The 17,253-nt window shown below is 45.2% G+C and overlaps 2 protein-coding genes across 2 annotated transcripts in view; one reads left to right on the plus strand and one right to left on the minus strand.

Moving 5' to 3' along the window:
- LOC117558586 (zinc finger SWIM domain-containing protein 6-like) overlaps window positions 1-12,914 on the minus strand; it is a 47,673-nt gene extending 34,759 nt beyond the window's left edge. Inside the window, 1 exon segment of the mRNA XM_034234847.1 lies at window positions 12,304-12,914. Coding sequence (XP_034090738.1) covers window positions 12,304-12,736 — 433 coding nt within the window. The 5' untranslated portion in view covers window positions 12,737-12,914.
- Window positions 12,915-16,500: 3,586 nt separating this feature from the next.
- smim15 (small integral membrane protein 15) lies at window positions 16,501-17,192 on the plus strand. The gene has a single exon (XM_034234846.1). The coding sequence runs from the start codon at window positions 16,532-16,534 to the stop codon at window positions 16,754-16,756; it is 225 nt and encodes a 74-aa protein (XP_034090737.1). The 5' UTR covers window positions 16,501-16,531; the 3' UTR covers window positions 16,757-17,192.
- Window positions 17,193-17,253: the final 61 nt, after the last annotated feature.

Below are 17,253 nucleotides of genomic sequence, written 5' to 3' on the forward strand. Positions count from 1 at the left end.
TTGGAGCTAGACGGAGCTGTCTCGTGTGGACAGACACTATCCGGTGAATATTGCGTGTGGACGGAAGCTTTTTTGCGATTGCGTTTGCGTTAATCCTATGCGTTTAGCCGTTTTCGTCCTCGTGTGGCCGGGGCCTTAGAGTAGGGAGGGGGGGGGCGGAAAATTAGCAAGAAAATACAGAGTGGGAAAAAAAACAGAAAGACAGAGAAGAGGGCAGGCTTATAGGCAAACCGGGAGAGAGAGAAAGAGAGAGGTTCTGAGGCTTTTCAGCTCCGGAGTGGGGTGGAGGGGGGATGGTTGGAGGGGGCTGCTGAGAGTCAGGCAGTGCTGGAGCCCAGGCTCAGAGGAAGGGCCAGGGCTGAGCAGGGCCTGCTGAGAGAGGAGCCAGGGGCTGCTGAGAGAGGAGCCAGGGCTGGAGGCCAGAGGAGGGAGGGAGGGAGAGAGAGAGGAAGGAGGGCTGAGAATAGGAGGAGGCTGTGGCAGAGCCGAGGCTGAGGCCGGGGCCAGAGCCAGGGGCCTGAGCTTTAGATTTAGTCAGCTGTTCCCCTGGCCAGCAGCTGGAAGGACGTAAGGAGAGAAAGAGAGGGGAGGTAGCAGGGGAGGAAAGGGCAAAGACTCAGAGAGGGAATCGCAACGGAGAAACGGGAAAGTGAGAAGAGATGGAGAGGCGTAAGAAAGGAAAAAAATAGCCCATCAATAGAGAGGGAGAGAAAGAAGAGAGAAAGGGGGAGTTGGTGGTGGTGGTGGTGGAGGTTTGGAAAGAGGACAGTGGAAAAGCCATTAGATTCCTATGAGAGAGAAAACAGCGCTGAGAGCAGAGCGACTAACAGAAGGTGGTTAAGGCTCACTGGCTTTGCAACCACTCTTCCTCCCTCTCTGGTCCTCCTGTTCCCTCATTCCTCTCTCCCGTCCCTCCCTCCATCCATCTCTCCCTCCTCTCCTTCCGTCACTGGTGCACCATTTACTGGCTCTACTTTTCTCAACCGGTTGTGCTTCGGTAACAACCCTGCTATTCATTGCATACGACCTGCAGGCATGACCCTAAACACACACTGAGATCCCAAACAGGTGCCCCACACACACATACACACAGCAGGAGCAGCAGCAACGGGACATGTGACTGAAGGGGGGAGGTTCACAGGGAAAGTAGACAGAAGGGCTGAAGTGAGAAGAGGGAGCTCTCTGTGGCTGCCTGAGAAGCAGGAGAAACAACAAGGGAAGAGGGGTTGAAAGAAGAGTGGAAAGAAGGAGGAAAAAAACGATGTCATTAAAGCACAGTGCATACATGCTTTGTTTCTAGAAAAATGGTGAAATGAGATTTGGAGTAGAAGAGCAAAGGGGCAAGGGTTTGCCGTGGGGCAGGCAGCCACTGCTAGCAGAGCACTTTATGGCCTATTATATTCTATTCAGATGGACCAAGCAGTCTGGGATAAAAGCGTTAAGTCTGTGTGTTAGAGAGTGACTCAGCACTTAGAGCCTTTCCAGGTGGACTCCTTCATAACTACACAATGCATATGAGTGAAGTGCCCTGCTTTATGCATATGGATCACTTACTCCCACACCTATGGCTCTTTATTCTTCTCCTCCTCCTCCACCTTTTTCCTCCTCAACCTTTTACACATCCTTGAAGAAACACTCCACTTATCTGTTGTTTAGAGTTTTCAGCTGGATTCAACTAATTCTACCTGTTCATATAAGAAAGAGAATAAGCGGAAGAGAATCAATGGGAGGGGTGTGTTCCGAAAGGAAAAATACTGACACATGCATCCCTTAGCAGATGTACTTTTTCTTTTTAACTTTCATTAAAATTAGGAGAAGTGATTTTTGTGTGCAAGGCCCTTCTCTACTCCTCCATTTCCCTCCCCCCAATTGCTTCCTCTCCATCACTCTCTTGTCTCTCTACAGCTCTCCCTCCACCCATCTGCCCTTTCCTCTTCGTTCTACCGCTGCGCCTCCCTATCCCCTTCTCTCCTCCCCTTGGTGGTGGTTAATGGCAGAGGGATCCAGCGTGGAATATAGATCAGTGCGAGATGGATGGGGCACCAGGAGCTCAGGCCAGTCCCGTAGGTCCCAGACCAAAGATTAACTAAATATTAGCTGACAGGATGAGAGAGAGGCAGGGACACAGCTGCAGCTGCTAGTGCCACTGCCCGCAGAACAAACGACAGAGACTGGTTTTAACCCCATTTGCTCTCGGGAGAGGGAGAGACGCGTGCGATAAACACACACGATGCAAAAATACACACAACGCATTGAGCATACATACTGCTGTGCACGTGTACACACATGCTATCAGAGGCACCCTGGGGGAAGAAGTCCACTAATCACATTCTCTCCTTCCCCTCTCTGCCCTGCCAAGGCTGATGGCGAAGGGGGAAAAAAAGGAATAAATCTTTATTAGGCGATGTGTCCCTGCTTTATCGATCGCTTCGCTCCTTCCCTCCCATCCTCCCTCTCCACCCCCCCCCCTCTTTCTCCACCCTCCTTTTGTTATTTTAGGCATGTGTCTGCCATCCAGTCCAATTGAGTCAGGCTGTACATCAGAAAGCACCATTACCCATGTCTCCATGGGCTGGGCTGTCACTGGATGTAAGGGGGTGGGAGGTGAGGTGATGTAGCCACCCAGGAGGGACAGCTAGCTGGATAACGGCTAGCCAGACAGCCAGGCAGACACACAGACAGATACGGGGTTTGGAAAAATTAGGGAGACTGAAAGGGTGGCAACAACAGAGAGGGACATCCTCAACAATAGGAAGTGAGAACAAGCATAGTATTGCGCAGACACTCCGTGATTTATGGTGCTAATTTCCCAGCCACTATGATGACAAAAAGTCACAGCTTTTTCCCGCTTACTCCAAAAGATGTACCCTAAATGATTTAAACTGGTTTTATCTTGGATACAAAAGTGTTACTTTTTACATTTTGATTTATATGAAAAAAAACATTAACACATTAACATCGTGCATGTTAAATATTGTACAACACAAGCAGTACAAGGACTTGTTCATTCAAAACAAAAGTCAGGATTTATCTGAGAGAGAAAGTAAATGGGTTTATAAACTGGACCAGAATTTCCAAATGCAATACTCTGGGACCAACATAAATATTAAGGTATATAGATATTGAGCAAAGCAGTGAACTTCTCATTCAGTGCATCAGCTAAATGGCTAGCATAAAAGATTTCCAAAGGGTAGGCCATGCTTACATCTGAAAAGGTTCCAGGAAGATCACAATTCAAGGATCATTAAAAAAACGTCTGAGAAAGACACAACAGCAAATAGGCCAAGTCCTGCTACTCTCCTCATTCCACCGAGTGGCAAACAGAGCTGCTAAATGTAGAAACAGTGATAGCCCCTGAGGTCTGGATGCAGACTAGCACTGAGCACAGCACAGAGCAGCAGCTAGCGAGCGGGCTAGCTTCCCTTTGGGACTTTAGACACAGGAAACCCTGTGGAAACATGTTGTATCTAGATAGGGGCAGTGTAAATAAGATATGAGTTTCTATTGCCTGGCTTGGGAAATGAAACTGGAAAATTGAGACGGGAAGAAAAAGAGATCATGAAAGCTTATAAACACAAGGAAGGAATGCATAAAAGAGAAGGAGGATAGGCACAGGTATGGAGTGATTAGGAGTACAAGGGCAAGCAAATAAGACTACAAGAAGATGAAGGGCAGGAATGAGGAAAGAAAAAGAACACAAAAGCAAGCCAGCAAATGAGCAAAAAGAAAAGAAAGAATTCCTTCAAGACAAAACTCTTAAGAAGGGCAAACTAGATTCCATAGTCAGTTCAAAGCCGCCATCTCCTTCCCTCTGAATTTCTCTCATTCTCTTTCTTTGTCTGTGTCTCTGTCTCTCGTGCCTGGGGAGCTTTTCTAGCTCTATTCAGCCCTGCTATTCTACAGAGCAGTGAATGCATGTCTCACATGCCACACAGCCACGACATCGTTGGACCAGGCACAGCCAGAGGCACCTCACACTCTTAGGACCTACTCCTCTGCATAGCTCACACGGCACTTGAGCCTGCCGGGCAAGAAGAGAAGGTAAACTCCCCCTCTCAATCTGGCTCTGGTTCCCAGTTGTTCCACAAAGGAACAGACAGGCCGGGCATGTATTCTGTCCCCTCTCTGACGATCTCTCAGGTGAGAAATTGCTTATTGGGACACGAGAAGCACGCATCCACCCATTCAATCAGGCAAGCAATCTTTTCCTTTGGTCAGGTGATGTTTATTGGAAAACAATAATGTGAGAAGGGCCTCGTCTTTCAAGCAGAGGAATCGGCCACTGGAGGAACAGTCTGACCAGATTGACCTTTGGCTTTTGTAAATCCCTGGGGGTCAAGTGAAGAGGTCAGCATTGGGCCAGCTCAATGCTGGGGAGGGACCAGTTGATGTGTGTTAGTGTGTGTGTGTGTGTGTGTGTGTGTGTGTGTGTGTGTGTGTGTGTGTGTGTGTGTGTGTGTGTGTGTGTTTGCACATGCGGCATGCATGAAAGTGTAAAGGGGATAGGGTGAGAATGATGAAAGACGGGAATGTCGTCCACCCTCTTATCATTAAAATGCCTTTATTGAGTCTGACACACACCGCTATCAACACACTCACTGTGCCATTAACACAAGTCATACACACATGCTCACATTCACACAAAGATAAAAACAGGCTAAGGAATCTTCATGTGCTCAAAGTCCTGAACAGGTAAATGCACACTCCATTCTCAGCTAACACTCATTTGCAATAACACCAAGAGGTCAGTTGGTCACAACAAGGAAAGGTCCTTGTTACCTTGGTTAAAGTTAGTTTAATGTAGACAAAACACTACGAGCCAAAGTCCTGCTATTCTCTTATTTGTCTTTGATAGATCAAAAAGATTGGCCTTCATCTGGGACAAGTTGGTAACTTTCTACTGTCTCATTAAAGTATGAAGTGATTATCTGCACACACAAATACACAACAAAATATCATTGCTGATCCAGAGCCGTTTGGCTTCTGGCGAGAAATAGCTGTTGACCAAACTGCACAGAGAGGCTCTGATCTGGGGCAACAGTGAAAGCATATGTTGTCTCTGACATGTATTCTCATAGTCATGTATTAACTACACACACACACAAAGATTACGCTTGAAACCTGCCACTGCAGTACGCAGAGTCTTGGCCTGCTTAGTGCTTCTTTCAGCAGCCCATTGGTGCAAAGAGGAATTCATTAAAAAGAAAAAAAGTGAAAGGGAGCATGAGATAGGAGAACGCTGAGTGCTGCATTCCCCTGTTGTTATTATTGCCAAATCGAAGAGAGAAGGGCGGCTGGTAATAAAAGTCATTAAATGAAATAGAAAAAACAGCTTTTAATAGGGCCTTGTCATTGTGGATTTAGTAGCCTTTCTATCGCCTGCTCCCTCTGCTATGTTCCCTGTGCTCACAGTGAATAGAGGGGCAGAAGCTGTGTGGAAGCACTGGATTCCTAGACAGTCAGCCAGCCGAGGAGCTGTGCTGACGCACACCCAGCAGCCACAGTCTGGGACATGAGACAAGTCAAGCTGGAACAGGGACTGGAGCAGACGTTAGAGGACTCATGCTGGAACTTTATCACTTTAGCTGATTTATTTTAACAGGCTCGATGAATGCTGATCTTGTACATTGAGATACTCTGAAAATAAGCCAGTATTACCACGCAGACTCATTTTTGAAGTGTGGTCTTGGGGCAACCTGGTAAAAGACCTGAGAGTGTGGCAGAAACAAGGAGGCCAGAGCTGGAACTAGGAATGGTTATTTAAGAGGGGTGGGGAGGAAACAGCTAGGATATGTGGGACCAGGAATGGGGTGGAGGCTGGCTCCAGTCAGGTAGAAAGACTGGAAATAAGGCAGACAGCTAGCAGACTGTCTAATGGTACATCTTGGGGACAGTCTAGTAAATGTGAATAGCAGGAGACCATTATGACTGGGTGTAGAAGATGGAACATAGCAGAAGTTATGGTCTGTGGTGGGAATAATCTATCTGAAAGCACATCTTGGTCTGGGAAAAGGAATGGTTCGATTGTGTAGTTGGGACTGTGGCGAGCTTTGGGACCTTCTGGAAACTTCTGACACGCTGGGAACATGACAGAGCAGGCATAAGAGCCAGTGGTCATCTATCACTTGATGAGCACAGCAATGATAATGTATTTTTCTTTGGGTTCAATCGTTGAGGGGACCACCCAGACTGAACGCTCCCCGGGGCTGACTGTGAGTAATCGAAGGCGGAAACTGAGCTTGTGCTGAAACTCATTATAAGAAGAATGAAAGTAATTATCACGTAAACACGTTTCAGATTTACAGCCTTGCTTACTCTAACTTCAGTTTACATTGATGACCTTCTGCACAACTAGATGTGAACAAAAAAGTCATTACCTGGATTGCCTCAGTTCAATGTCACCACGATGTAACATGGAAAACATTGACGGCTATATACAATGCATAATATTTTGTCGATAAAAAAACATGTGCACTAATAGACACATTTGCACAAAGAAAGACTTGGCTAACACGTTTTCATTAAGCGACGGTTGAAATGTATCCTATCTTTTTACATTCAGCCAACATAATGGGACAAAGGCCTGGAATCTGCTTCTCTCAGTCTCTCAGATACACTCAGTTAGCCAAAAAGAGCACTTTCCCTAAAGAATCAGTGTCTCTTCACATGGATGTGGTTGCTGCCTCTTTCTCTCTCCCTCTTGGACAGCCATTTGTTTACACTAGTCCTAGGCTCAGCCATGTTTCCGTGACGATACAATCCCAAGGATAGTCACATGGCTGGGGGTAGACCTGAGGCGCCGGCTCCAGGATCACTGCTCCTTCAAGACTCCAACCTTCGAGCTCGGTCCATAAAAGATATCCGACAAACTGACCTTAAGGTTTACTTTTCCAGTTTTACTTTGGGGAATTATTTTCTAAATTCACGAGTCAGTTTCTCTCTTAAGTCACATGTTGAGCCTCGTAACATCTTGGTTTTCACAACAGCATTAAACAGCATTTTCGGAAGTGTTCTGTCTTTCTCCTTCTCTGATGGTAGGCATGTGGGCTCATTCTCGACGGCATTGTAAAAAGATAAAGGAACTCTCTAACCTAACAGGAAAATAAAACCAGATCCACCCACATGACAAGAAACAGCCCACACACAAACAGAAAGAATAAGCCCTCACCCACCAAAAATCCAGCATGATAGCGTCTTGCATACAACATGCTCATGCAAGATTTACGTTTGGCATCTCAAATTCTGCACCTTTGTGGACAAAATGCTTGAAATGTCGATGTAGGTCCTCAAGAAGCTCTTTGAAAAGCCTTGTGAAAATAGTTGAGTACAAAAATGTGTTTGAGTTTGTGTGAAGAAGAGTGTGTTCTTGCACAAACATCCTCAGTGTTACTTTGTAAGTGGTTCAGATCTCTCCTTGGTATTTGGCTTAACGCTTTGTAACACAAACAATAACCTCCAAGTGAATGCTAATATTCTTTGTTGTTTTATCAGCCCCTTTGTTTTGTGGGTGTGTTTTATTGTAGTAAATGATGTCTGATATTTCGATGGTTCTGCCTGAATGCTAAGCAAACATGTGATTTAAATTCAATAGGAAATGACATATGGCGCTACGGCTTCTCTATTCTCACACCTAACACATGCCTTTTACGAGCCAATCATAAGGGTTAGGAGAGTTTATGTTATGATTTTTACCATCTGTGTTACAAAAAAAGGAACAGGTTAAAATACAGGGAACCACCGGCCTGGTTGTTATTTCACTGTTTCATTGACATCATGATGAAAAGAGGGTGAGAGAGAGTAGATGACGCAGAAAACCTAATTAAGATTCTCCCGAGCGTGAGCAAATTAACCTGAGTTACGAGCTTGCAGAAGCACAAGACTGACACACACATTCACACACAACTTTCGTCTTTGAAATAGGTGGAGCAGATGAGAATGACATTCCCACTAAAACAGGCATGACTGCCATGGACGTTCAGTGATATTTTAAGCAGGGTAAAGACAAATATTATAGGCCATCTAGTCCAAAACCACTACCATGGAAAGTACACCAAAATAGGCTACAGTATATGCATATCGGTTTTCATTCTTGTTGCATTTAAAAACAGCCTCAACAGCCTCATCACTCAGATTTGGGGCAGCAGCATGATAAAATGACATGTAGCTTCATGTGAAGAATTAGCCTAACAAGGAGAGCTGGATAAATAGGCTGTAGCATGTACCGTACGCTAATGACATTGCAGAGAGCGACATATGCCAGGCATCAGTATGTCACTCCATGGGGACATGAGGCTTACGGTAAGAGGATAGTAAGAGAGAGGTGGTGCTGTGTGTGTGTGTGTGTGTGTGGGGGGGGGGGGGGGTAGGTTATGGTTTATTTACCTCTTGGCACAAAGCCCTGAAGGCAGACAGAGGGGGTGGGAGTTAGAAATACATGGATGAGGGGTCAAAGAGGGGAGGAGCAGGACAGCACATGTCATATATGAATGAGAGAAGAGGGGATGAACTTGACCCAGACTGGAGGACTAAAACAGGAAGGAGGTAATGAAGTGCAAACATGCTTTGTCATGCCATGTTAGAGCCATAGGATTAGAATTCTATAATTAGAGGACGGGGCACCATAATACTAGCCTTTCAGCATGATGAGCTGCCGAGTCTAAATTACACAAGGGGGCCGGAGAACAGCTGCTGTGATCAGAACAGGCATCTCGGGAAGTTTTCTATACCGGTAAAACGATGCCTGGTCCGATTGAAAACCAGACATGGAACTTGGCACTTATACCTCATTCACACCAACGGTGTTTCAGGGCCGGTTCGGAGCTGAAGCTTGAAAAGCACCGGGTTTTCCTGTTCACACCGCAGCGGAGCAGCCTCTTAGCTCTGGAATCCGGTTCGTTTCAAGCACCAAAAAATTGTCCGGCCAGAGCAAAAGCACCACATACGTCACGCTTACGTCGAGGCGGGGGCAGGGGCAGGGGCGGGATCAACTCCTGAACAACAACAAAAAGCCGGCGTTTTATCCAGTTTGTACACAACGATGGAGAAACTTAACAAGCAGCAGTGGTCCACTGAAGAGACCAGCTACCTACTGGGAATCTGGTCTTCCGAAGAGGTACAGAGGAAGCTGGAGCACAATCGGCCATTGTTGTTGTTGTTGTTGTTGTTGTGAGCTGTGAGGGGTTTCCGCGCGGTTTGGCTTTATGAAGCAGGCACGCAAACGGTTACGTCATGACGCAAACGATGACGCAATGACGCAGCACCAGTCGGACTCTGGGCGGTGTGAAAAGAGCCGGAGCTAAACCGAAGAACCGGTTCTGAACCTGAAAAGCTCTAGCACGGAGCTTGAACCGGAGTTTCGTTGGTGTGAATGAGGTAAAAGGTGAGATTTGTACTAATGTTTCTATGATCAGCTCATGACAATGTAATGTTTATGACAGACAGTCTTCCAGGTCCAAAAGCGACATGCATAGTCATTGTATTCATCTGCAGTTTTTGATGTATAATTACACACAGGGTCTCATGCAGGTTGAGGTTACATATGTTTCACTACCTGGTCAGCGGCTGACAAATTCATCACTGATTCGACGGTAGAAAGAGTGCAAGAGGGCTGGAGCTGGGTGGTTATAACACTGCTATAACAGGAGGAGCAGTGGACTGCTAGATGACACTTGCTTTCATATATGAATATTTATCTTGAAGGCTGGCATTGGAACAGATGAGCTCGCATGGGAGAGAGAACAACCAATCCATCTCACTCTCGACCATTCTCTGTGCTTCATTCTTTACTTTCAGACATCCCCTTCTCTTGCAATCACCATTTCAATGCCTCTTTCCTCTTTTGCATTTTCCACCCACTTTCTCCCTCTAGGCTTCCCCTCTTTTTCTTGATATCACCCAATCTATTGCTCTTCCCCCTAAACGCCATCCCCCTATCCATTGGCTTTCTGCAGCACTGATGTATCGAAAGAGATGTAGACAAAAAAGGAAAAAAGCGTGTGATTAATGTCTTTGAGAAAAAGATAAATAATCACAGGAGACTGGGGGCTGGTAGTTGGCCTTAGGGGAGTAAATATGGAGAGTTTTATAGCTGCTCACTTGGGAGAGAGGGAGGTGGAGGAGATGAGAGGGGGAGGAAAGGAATACAGCGACAGCAGATCCATTCAAGTATATTAGCTTTCCCCCCATACACAATAACCTCCACATCTATTCTATTCCTCTACTGTCTTTCATCATCAACACTGAACACTGACACACACACACACACACACACACACACACACACACACACACACACACACACACACACACACACACACACACACACACACACACACACACACACACACACACACACACACACACACACACACACACACACACACACACACACACACACACACACACACACACACACACACACACACACACACACACACACACACACACACACACACACACACACACACACACACACACACACACACACACACACACACACACACACACACACACACACACACACACACACACACACACACACACACACACACACACACACACACACACACACACACACACACACACACACACACACACCACACACACACACACACACACACACACACACACACACACACACACACACACACACACCACATTTTTTCCAGGGCCAGACCCACTGTATGTATTTGATGGGCCAATACATGTGGTGTGTGATGTGGCTGACAGCCCCCTCCCATGCTGCCCTGCTTTTAAGCCCTCATCCTCCAGTGGCTGCCTGTCCCCTGGAGTAGATTGCATCTTTTATTTATCATTTTCTCTTCTTTAGCTTTATTTCCCCTAGCCCCCCCCCCAAAAACAAATGCTGTGGCGAAAATTGCAATCAGCATAACATGCCATCCTCCTGCTGTGTACTCGCCTGTCATCCTCCACTCTCTGTGAGCATGCAGGATGAGACTGACAGCCCGTGCAGACGAAGACACACACACACACACACACACACACACACACAGATGCATGCACAATCCCCCTCTGTGTTTATCAAACCCCCACACATAATCTTGTCTTTCTCTTTCTCTCTCGCACACAACAAAAATACATGCATGGCCAAAGAAAATGACCCCGTTCCCCTCTTTGTCTCTATTTCTAACTATTGCAAAGCACACAAACACACATGAATTTCCTCACTGACGCCCTTACACTGTTTTACTCTGTGCTGGGTGTTTAGCTTCCCGAAGCCCCAAAAGAGTGAGCACATACATGAGTCTAATGCTGGGGAATCTGGTAAACAGGCCAGAGAGGGAGGGAGAGCTGCCTGCCTGTCTGCTCCATGGCTACTATTGTGCACTGCACATTCTCTGAGCCCACAAGAGCTGAAGCCATCTCCACACAGATTCTTTGGAGGCATAGTAAGCCAAGAAGTGAGAGAGGGAGCAGGGGAGAGAAAAGGAGAGGGTGAAGGAGGGAGGAGGAAGAAGATCATGCATAAAATCTTGTTTGGAGAAGGCATTAAGATTCAGATGAACTGGGGAGGGTAATGGGATTAGAATCCTGAACCGTTTCCAAGGGTGGGGAGTCGGATTGACAGCTGAGTCTATTGCACTGACGATTGCAGTGAAATATTGTGGCTCTGGCAAAGGCAGCTAGCCAGGCATGGAGGCAGGCAGGGAAGCAGGGGATTGCTTAGCCTACAGTACCTCTGTTTACTCCAAGCTTTACCACACATAATACAGAAGACGGGGGGGAAGCATCTCTGCCTCTATCAGCTGCACATAGCCTGGGCTTTAACTGAATATTGGGAAAACAGCAGAAAAGCTTCAGTCTGTCTCACAAAGGTGTTTGGCAAACAAAACAGAAGCACTGTGGCTTTAAATCGCCCTCCCTCCCACCCTTTCTAAATATCTTCTATTTAGCCAGCGGTGAAAAGATATAGGGGGCTTTTGTCTGCGTACCCATTGGTGGGGGCATGGAGAGCTGGAAAGACATAAAAATAGGAACAAAGTACTAAGCTTCCAATTGGGATGGCTCTGGGCAATTCAATGCGCTCAGCTCAGTGGGCAAAAACAAGGAGAAGTGGGCTACTATTACGGGCTTATCTGAAAATAGGCTATTCTCACACAGCTATAGTATAGACTGGTGTGGAAATACCCTGCATTGTTTATAATACACACGGCTATGGGAGGCAAACACAAGCCCTTTAAAAGTCTGCCATGGCTCCATAGAAAAGGGCAAACCGTGCGAGTTAGACGTGTTGTTCATTGTCGTCTGTTTTGCTGCATTTCTGTAACGTTATAGTCCACTCACCGACTTGCAATACGTTGTCCACCCAGCCACCCTCTAGCAGAGTGACACCCCGTAGGAAAGGCAGCTGGGTCTCGTCGTTATTGTCCCCGCTAGTTCCACTTTCCTCTCCTCCGGCGTTGAAAGAGGAATACATACAGATCTCCTTCTCGCTCCTCGGGAATGACCAATATACGATCCTCCGCTGCACGGGTTCCGGGATCCTCTCGAACCGCTCCTCCACCCTCTGAAACGGCCACTTCTCCGCGACTCTGCGTGCCGCGATATCGAGCAACGACTCGGGGTTATGTGTTTTTCCGTTCCCCGACCCTCCCGGAGCGGACCCTGCGCCGCCACACAGGACTCCTCCAGCCCGCTGCCCCTGCCTGCATGCCGGGTTGTAGCCGGGCCTGCAGCAGAGCCGCTTGGCTGGGGGCTGCTGGACTCGCTCGGCCATGATCGCACCGCTTCCAACCTGAAGCGCTGTTCCTCTCCGATCATATAAACGGGATAAGGAAGAGAAAAGGGCAATCTCGCACCGATTGTTTGCCGTACATGGAGAGACTGCCCTTATTTGGAAAGGGAGGCGGCGCCTGCGAGTTCCGTGAAGTCCTTTGTGTTGTCAAAGTAACCGGGAGGGGCGGGGTCCTGGAGCGCAGCCAGCGCACGAGTTGCGCTATAAAAGGAACTGGAGGCGGAATTCCCGAACGTCGGCAAATCCTTTGTGAAGCCGTTCGGGAGCGCGAGGGCGGAGCCCCGGCGGCCGACGGCCTTTGAAGTTTCCTTCTTATTTGAGTTTAAAGGCGGGGACTTAATCCAGGGGCGGTCTCGCAGTTTCCCACAGGGGTAAAAGGGGGCAAGAAAACTGACTTTTTTCCTTTGGAGCCTGTGCTACCACCCCGGGCTCTAGCTTCTTCAATAACAACGTGATGGTTGTTTTCGAGGCTTAAGTCCAAAGGACTCTCAGCTGTCAGAGACAGAAAGGGCGTGGGAGGAGGAACATAAAGATATGTAGCTGGACATGCTTGTCCTCTGTATTCACTATTCAGGCATGTTGGTTAGTGGCTGCTGCAGCTTATGGACAATTAATTGTACTCAAAAATAAAGGAAAAATAGCTTCCTTGCTATCTCTTTCTCTCTTTCTTTCTTTCTTTTTTTCAGTCTCACACACAGACACTAATTTAACTTGAGTAAAAAACAGGGTGACTTTGACTTAATATGATTAAAGACTTAACAAGCACATATTTTACACTAAGCTAAGACTAAATTAAAGAAAAGTTGCTGACATTAAAACGAAGCCTGTGAAAAGAAAGGCCTCTTCTGAGGTCAGAAAAAAACGATCCCTGGTGATGGTGGTATATTCATTCATTTTACATTTAAATATTAAACAGTCAAGTCATGCTCTATTGAGGAAATTACTCAAGGTCTGGCCAGACAACTGGGTTTTCTTGTAATCATTATGACGAACTGGTTAACTAAAATGTGGTGTAGTTGTTTTATGGTCCTCCTTCCTGTCTGTTGATAATGCTTGTTCCACAGCTTCATCATGAAAAGGGGGCCCACTTCTGTAGGAGTCAAATAGTCATCAGGGGTATAGGGTGCGGCTGCATTGCCCACCCCCTGGGTTCTCCCTTCCTGGGGAGACATGTAACAGAAGCTAATAATTATAAGCAAAAGCCATAAGATGGGGGTGGGGGCTAAATTGTCTATAAAACTTGCCCAAAACTATGCTGGCAAACCAGAAAGTGTGTTCGCAATGTGTTTATCCTCTGCATGTGTTCCCAGCTGCCCCTCTCTTTCCTCTGTGAGCAGGGCTAAAAGACTGGCCTTTGAACTGCTCTGAAAGTGATCCATGCCGTATGGACAGAGCAGATGTGGCCTAACCTGATTTGGTTTCAATACTTCCCCACAGGAAGTTCACAAAGCCAGCAGGTCCATCTTTGTTATGTTAGTCATCTTTCCCAGAGGGCCAGTGCAGCGTTTTGCTTCTTTTTTTAAATAGCTATTTCCTTATAGTTTTTTCTATTCTTCAAGCAGAACAGTTACACACATGGTCACTTTTAAGAACTAGATGTCATCTGAACAGAGTAGACCATATTTGTCAATCTGTATCCAATAATTTAAGTTAGCATATTCGTAGCAAACTAATCATATTATTTCTAAGTAACCATGACCGACTGCTGTGTGCTATATCCAAACAGATAATATTGTAGCTTCAACCCCACAGGTAAGCTCTACATATTATCAAACTTGATCATAATGTATCAAACACATTTATGTACTCACTCACAAAGACCAAACCATACATATTGGTGCCAGATGTTTAGTATATTTATATTAGCTTTATTTATTTATTTATAATTATCCTGTTATGTTTATCTATAGCTTTTAAAAGTCATTTCATTTATTTTATTCATATTTACTATCTTATTCTGTTGCACCTATACTGGACCAGCTCAGAAGAAATGTCTCTGTGCCCTAACAATGACAACAAAGTTCTTGTATCTTGAACCATTTTTTTCCTACTGAGATAGTTTTTTATCCTGCACCTTAAGGAATAGGTTAAATAAAAATCTTAAATGCTATGATTCAAAGTAGTATAGTATGTCTCCCTGTTTTTAAAGTTATTTCAAGTGCAATTATTCCTTTTCTTATGTTCCTAAAATGTATAATATACATTTTGCAGGCAATGTGATACAAAATACAACATTATGGCCAAACACTGCATAAAATACAGTTTACATTTTGCTCTGTATTTTGATTATTTGTGGGCTACATCTAATTTCCTAGGCTTGAGGACTACATTTCCCATCTTTAAAGCGGCGCGTCATATCCAATCAGGGCGAGGAATAGGACCACATCACGTTACACTACCCGGAACTGGGAGGAGGTGGTACTAATTATCGCGGATACAAACACAATCTCTGCACATTGGTAAGTTTATTTTGTATCTATATCGTTTTTACCACCAATAACCAATATGAGAATATATATTATTTGTTTTGTCACGTTCACACGCATAGTTGTTGAGCAGTTTAGCCGAGAGTCGAAGCTATCCTGCTCCTTAAAGTTAGGCCGTTATGAATGGGCAGGTTAGCAAGCGTCGCTAATCGCAGTAGAGAGGTTCATTTCTAAACCCGCAACTCAGTTATTCAGATCAAATACTACTAGCAGTCTAGGCAAATGTGTCAAATGAGCTCGAGTATATAACGTTTTATCTAGATTAGATAGTTTGTAAGGGTTTTCGGAATGCAGCTAACGGAGCTAGCTTTGGCTCAGTTTGACGCTACTTAGCTGCTGGAGATTAACTCTAGCGGTTCATCAAGCGGCTGTTTGGCTGAAGAGCTCAACAAGTAGCGATAACCAAGGTTACATATATTGGTTTAACCATATTGATGACGATAATGATGGATTTTTCACTGCACTGATGCCAGTGGGTAGCATTGTGATAACGATGTCTATGTAACGTTACCCTTTCTGTGGTAGCACCGTTTATAAGTGACTGTTATTTTGTATATATTGACTGTTGTGCGTTTTTATTTATGCCTCTTAATGTGTGTACATGGGTACAGGTGTGTATAAATGTGTATATATGCATATTTTTCTAATATATGTTGTATTCCTTGGGATTGTGAGAAACAGCATTTCGATCTCCCTGTATGCATCTCACACACAGAAGATTTACAATAAAGTTGACTTTGACTTTTGACGTAAAAATATTTTTTTACCTGGATTATTAAAAAATCCTAGTATTATTTACCCAGTGAAATTTACCTCCTTATAAGCAATTTTACGACACAATAATTCTGATGAATATCAATGTAGATTAGACGATATGTAGCATGGGATGTAGCAATTTGTTACTTTCAGAAAGTGTCTAATATGTAATTACCATGAATGCTATTATTAATGTTAATTATTCGTAATTTTTGTTTCAATAAGACAGTTAAGAGGGAGCAACAGGGAAACAATCAATCACATTTTCTTGCCTCAGTTTTATAAAGTTCCTTAACTCGTCAAATCTGCATTTAGCTGATTAACCAGAAAGTAAAAATGTCTGTTTCATTACTTTATAGGGGTGTTGTGTCTGTAAACAGTTTTGTGAGATTGAACGCATAATAACAACTCCTTCTAACATATTAACCTGTTATTATCATTTGTACATATTAGTTGCTTTTCTTCTGGATATTCATTGCTTTCTCTCTTGGTACCCTTTCTCAGGTCTGATTGCGCCTCACTGTTGCTAAACAGGATGATTGACGTTCGAGCATGGGCAGAGTATGTGGTGGAGTGGGCTGCCAAAGACCCCTACGGTTTCCTCACCACTGTCATCCTGGCTCTCACACCTCTCTTCATTGCCAGTGCACTGCTGTCCTGGAAACTGGCCAAGATGATCGAGGCACGTGACAAGGAACAGAAGAAAAAGCAGAAACGTCAGGACAACATAGCCAAGGCCAAGAGGACCAAGAAAGATTGAGCCTGTGGGTAGGATGAGGGCATATAAAAGGAGGAGCATCCACCACACATGCAGCCCTCCTTATTCCAAATAACTTAACAACGTGGAGCCCTTTGTGTCCCAGCCCTACTGTCAGCACAGGGCCCCTACGCCTCAAATCTGGGGTGGGAGACTGGCCCCACAGGCTAACAGTGCTGAGACGGACAGTACTGCCCGAAGGAGGCTCGTCCCAGAGGGACTCTGGTCAGCAAGAGCACAGTGGTCATCTGTATCATGTAGTTTTACAGAAATCCGCTGATAATAATGTGCAGCTGTTGCAACTCTTTGCATTCCATTGTTAGCATCCATGTTCTTTAGAATTGAAGATGTAATAATGAGCTTACTGGAACTTTTTCCAAAATATCCAAAATACTACTTTCTAATCAATAAAGTTTTCATGTCGAATAATATGATCTAATTTCCTCATAATGGATTTTATATTGAAATGGAAAAATGATGTAATTCTAATTAAATGCAGA

The sequence above is a fragment of the Gymnodraco acuticeps genome, unplaced genomic scaffold (genome assembly GCF_902827175.1).
Source record: "Gymnodraco acuticeps unplaced genomic scaffold, fGymAcu1.1, whole genome shotgun sequence".
Lineage (NCBI taxonomy): Eukaryota > Metazoa > Chordata > Actinopteri > Perciformes > Bathydraconidae > Gymnodraco > Gymnodraco acuticeps.

Bases quoted from the DNA above. Each gene is read 5' to 3' on its own strand.
- smim15 (XM_034234846.1), top strand. From the start codon at position 16,532: ATGATTGACGTTCGAGCATGGGCAGAGTATGTGGTGGAGTGGGCTGCC.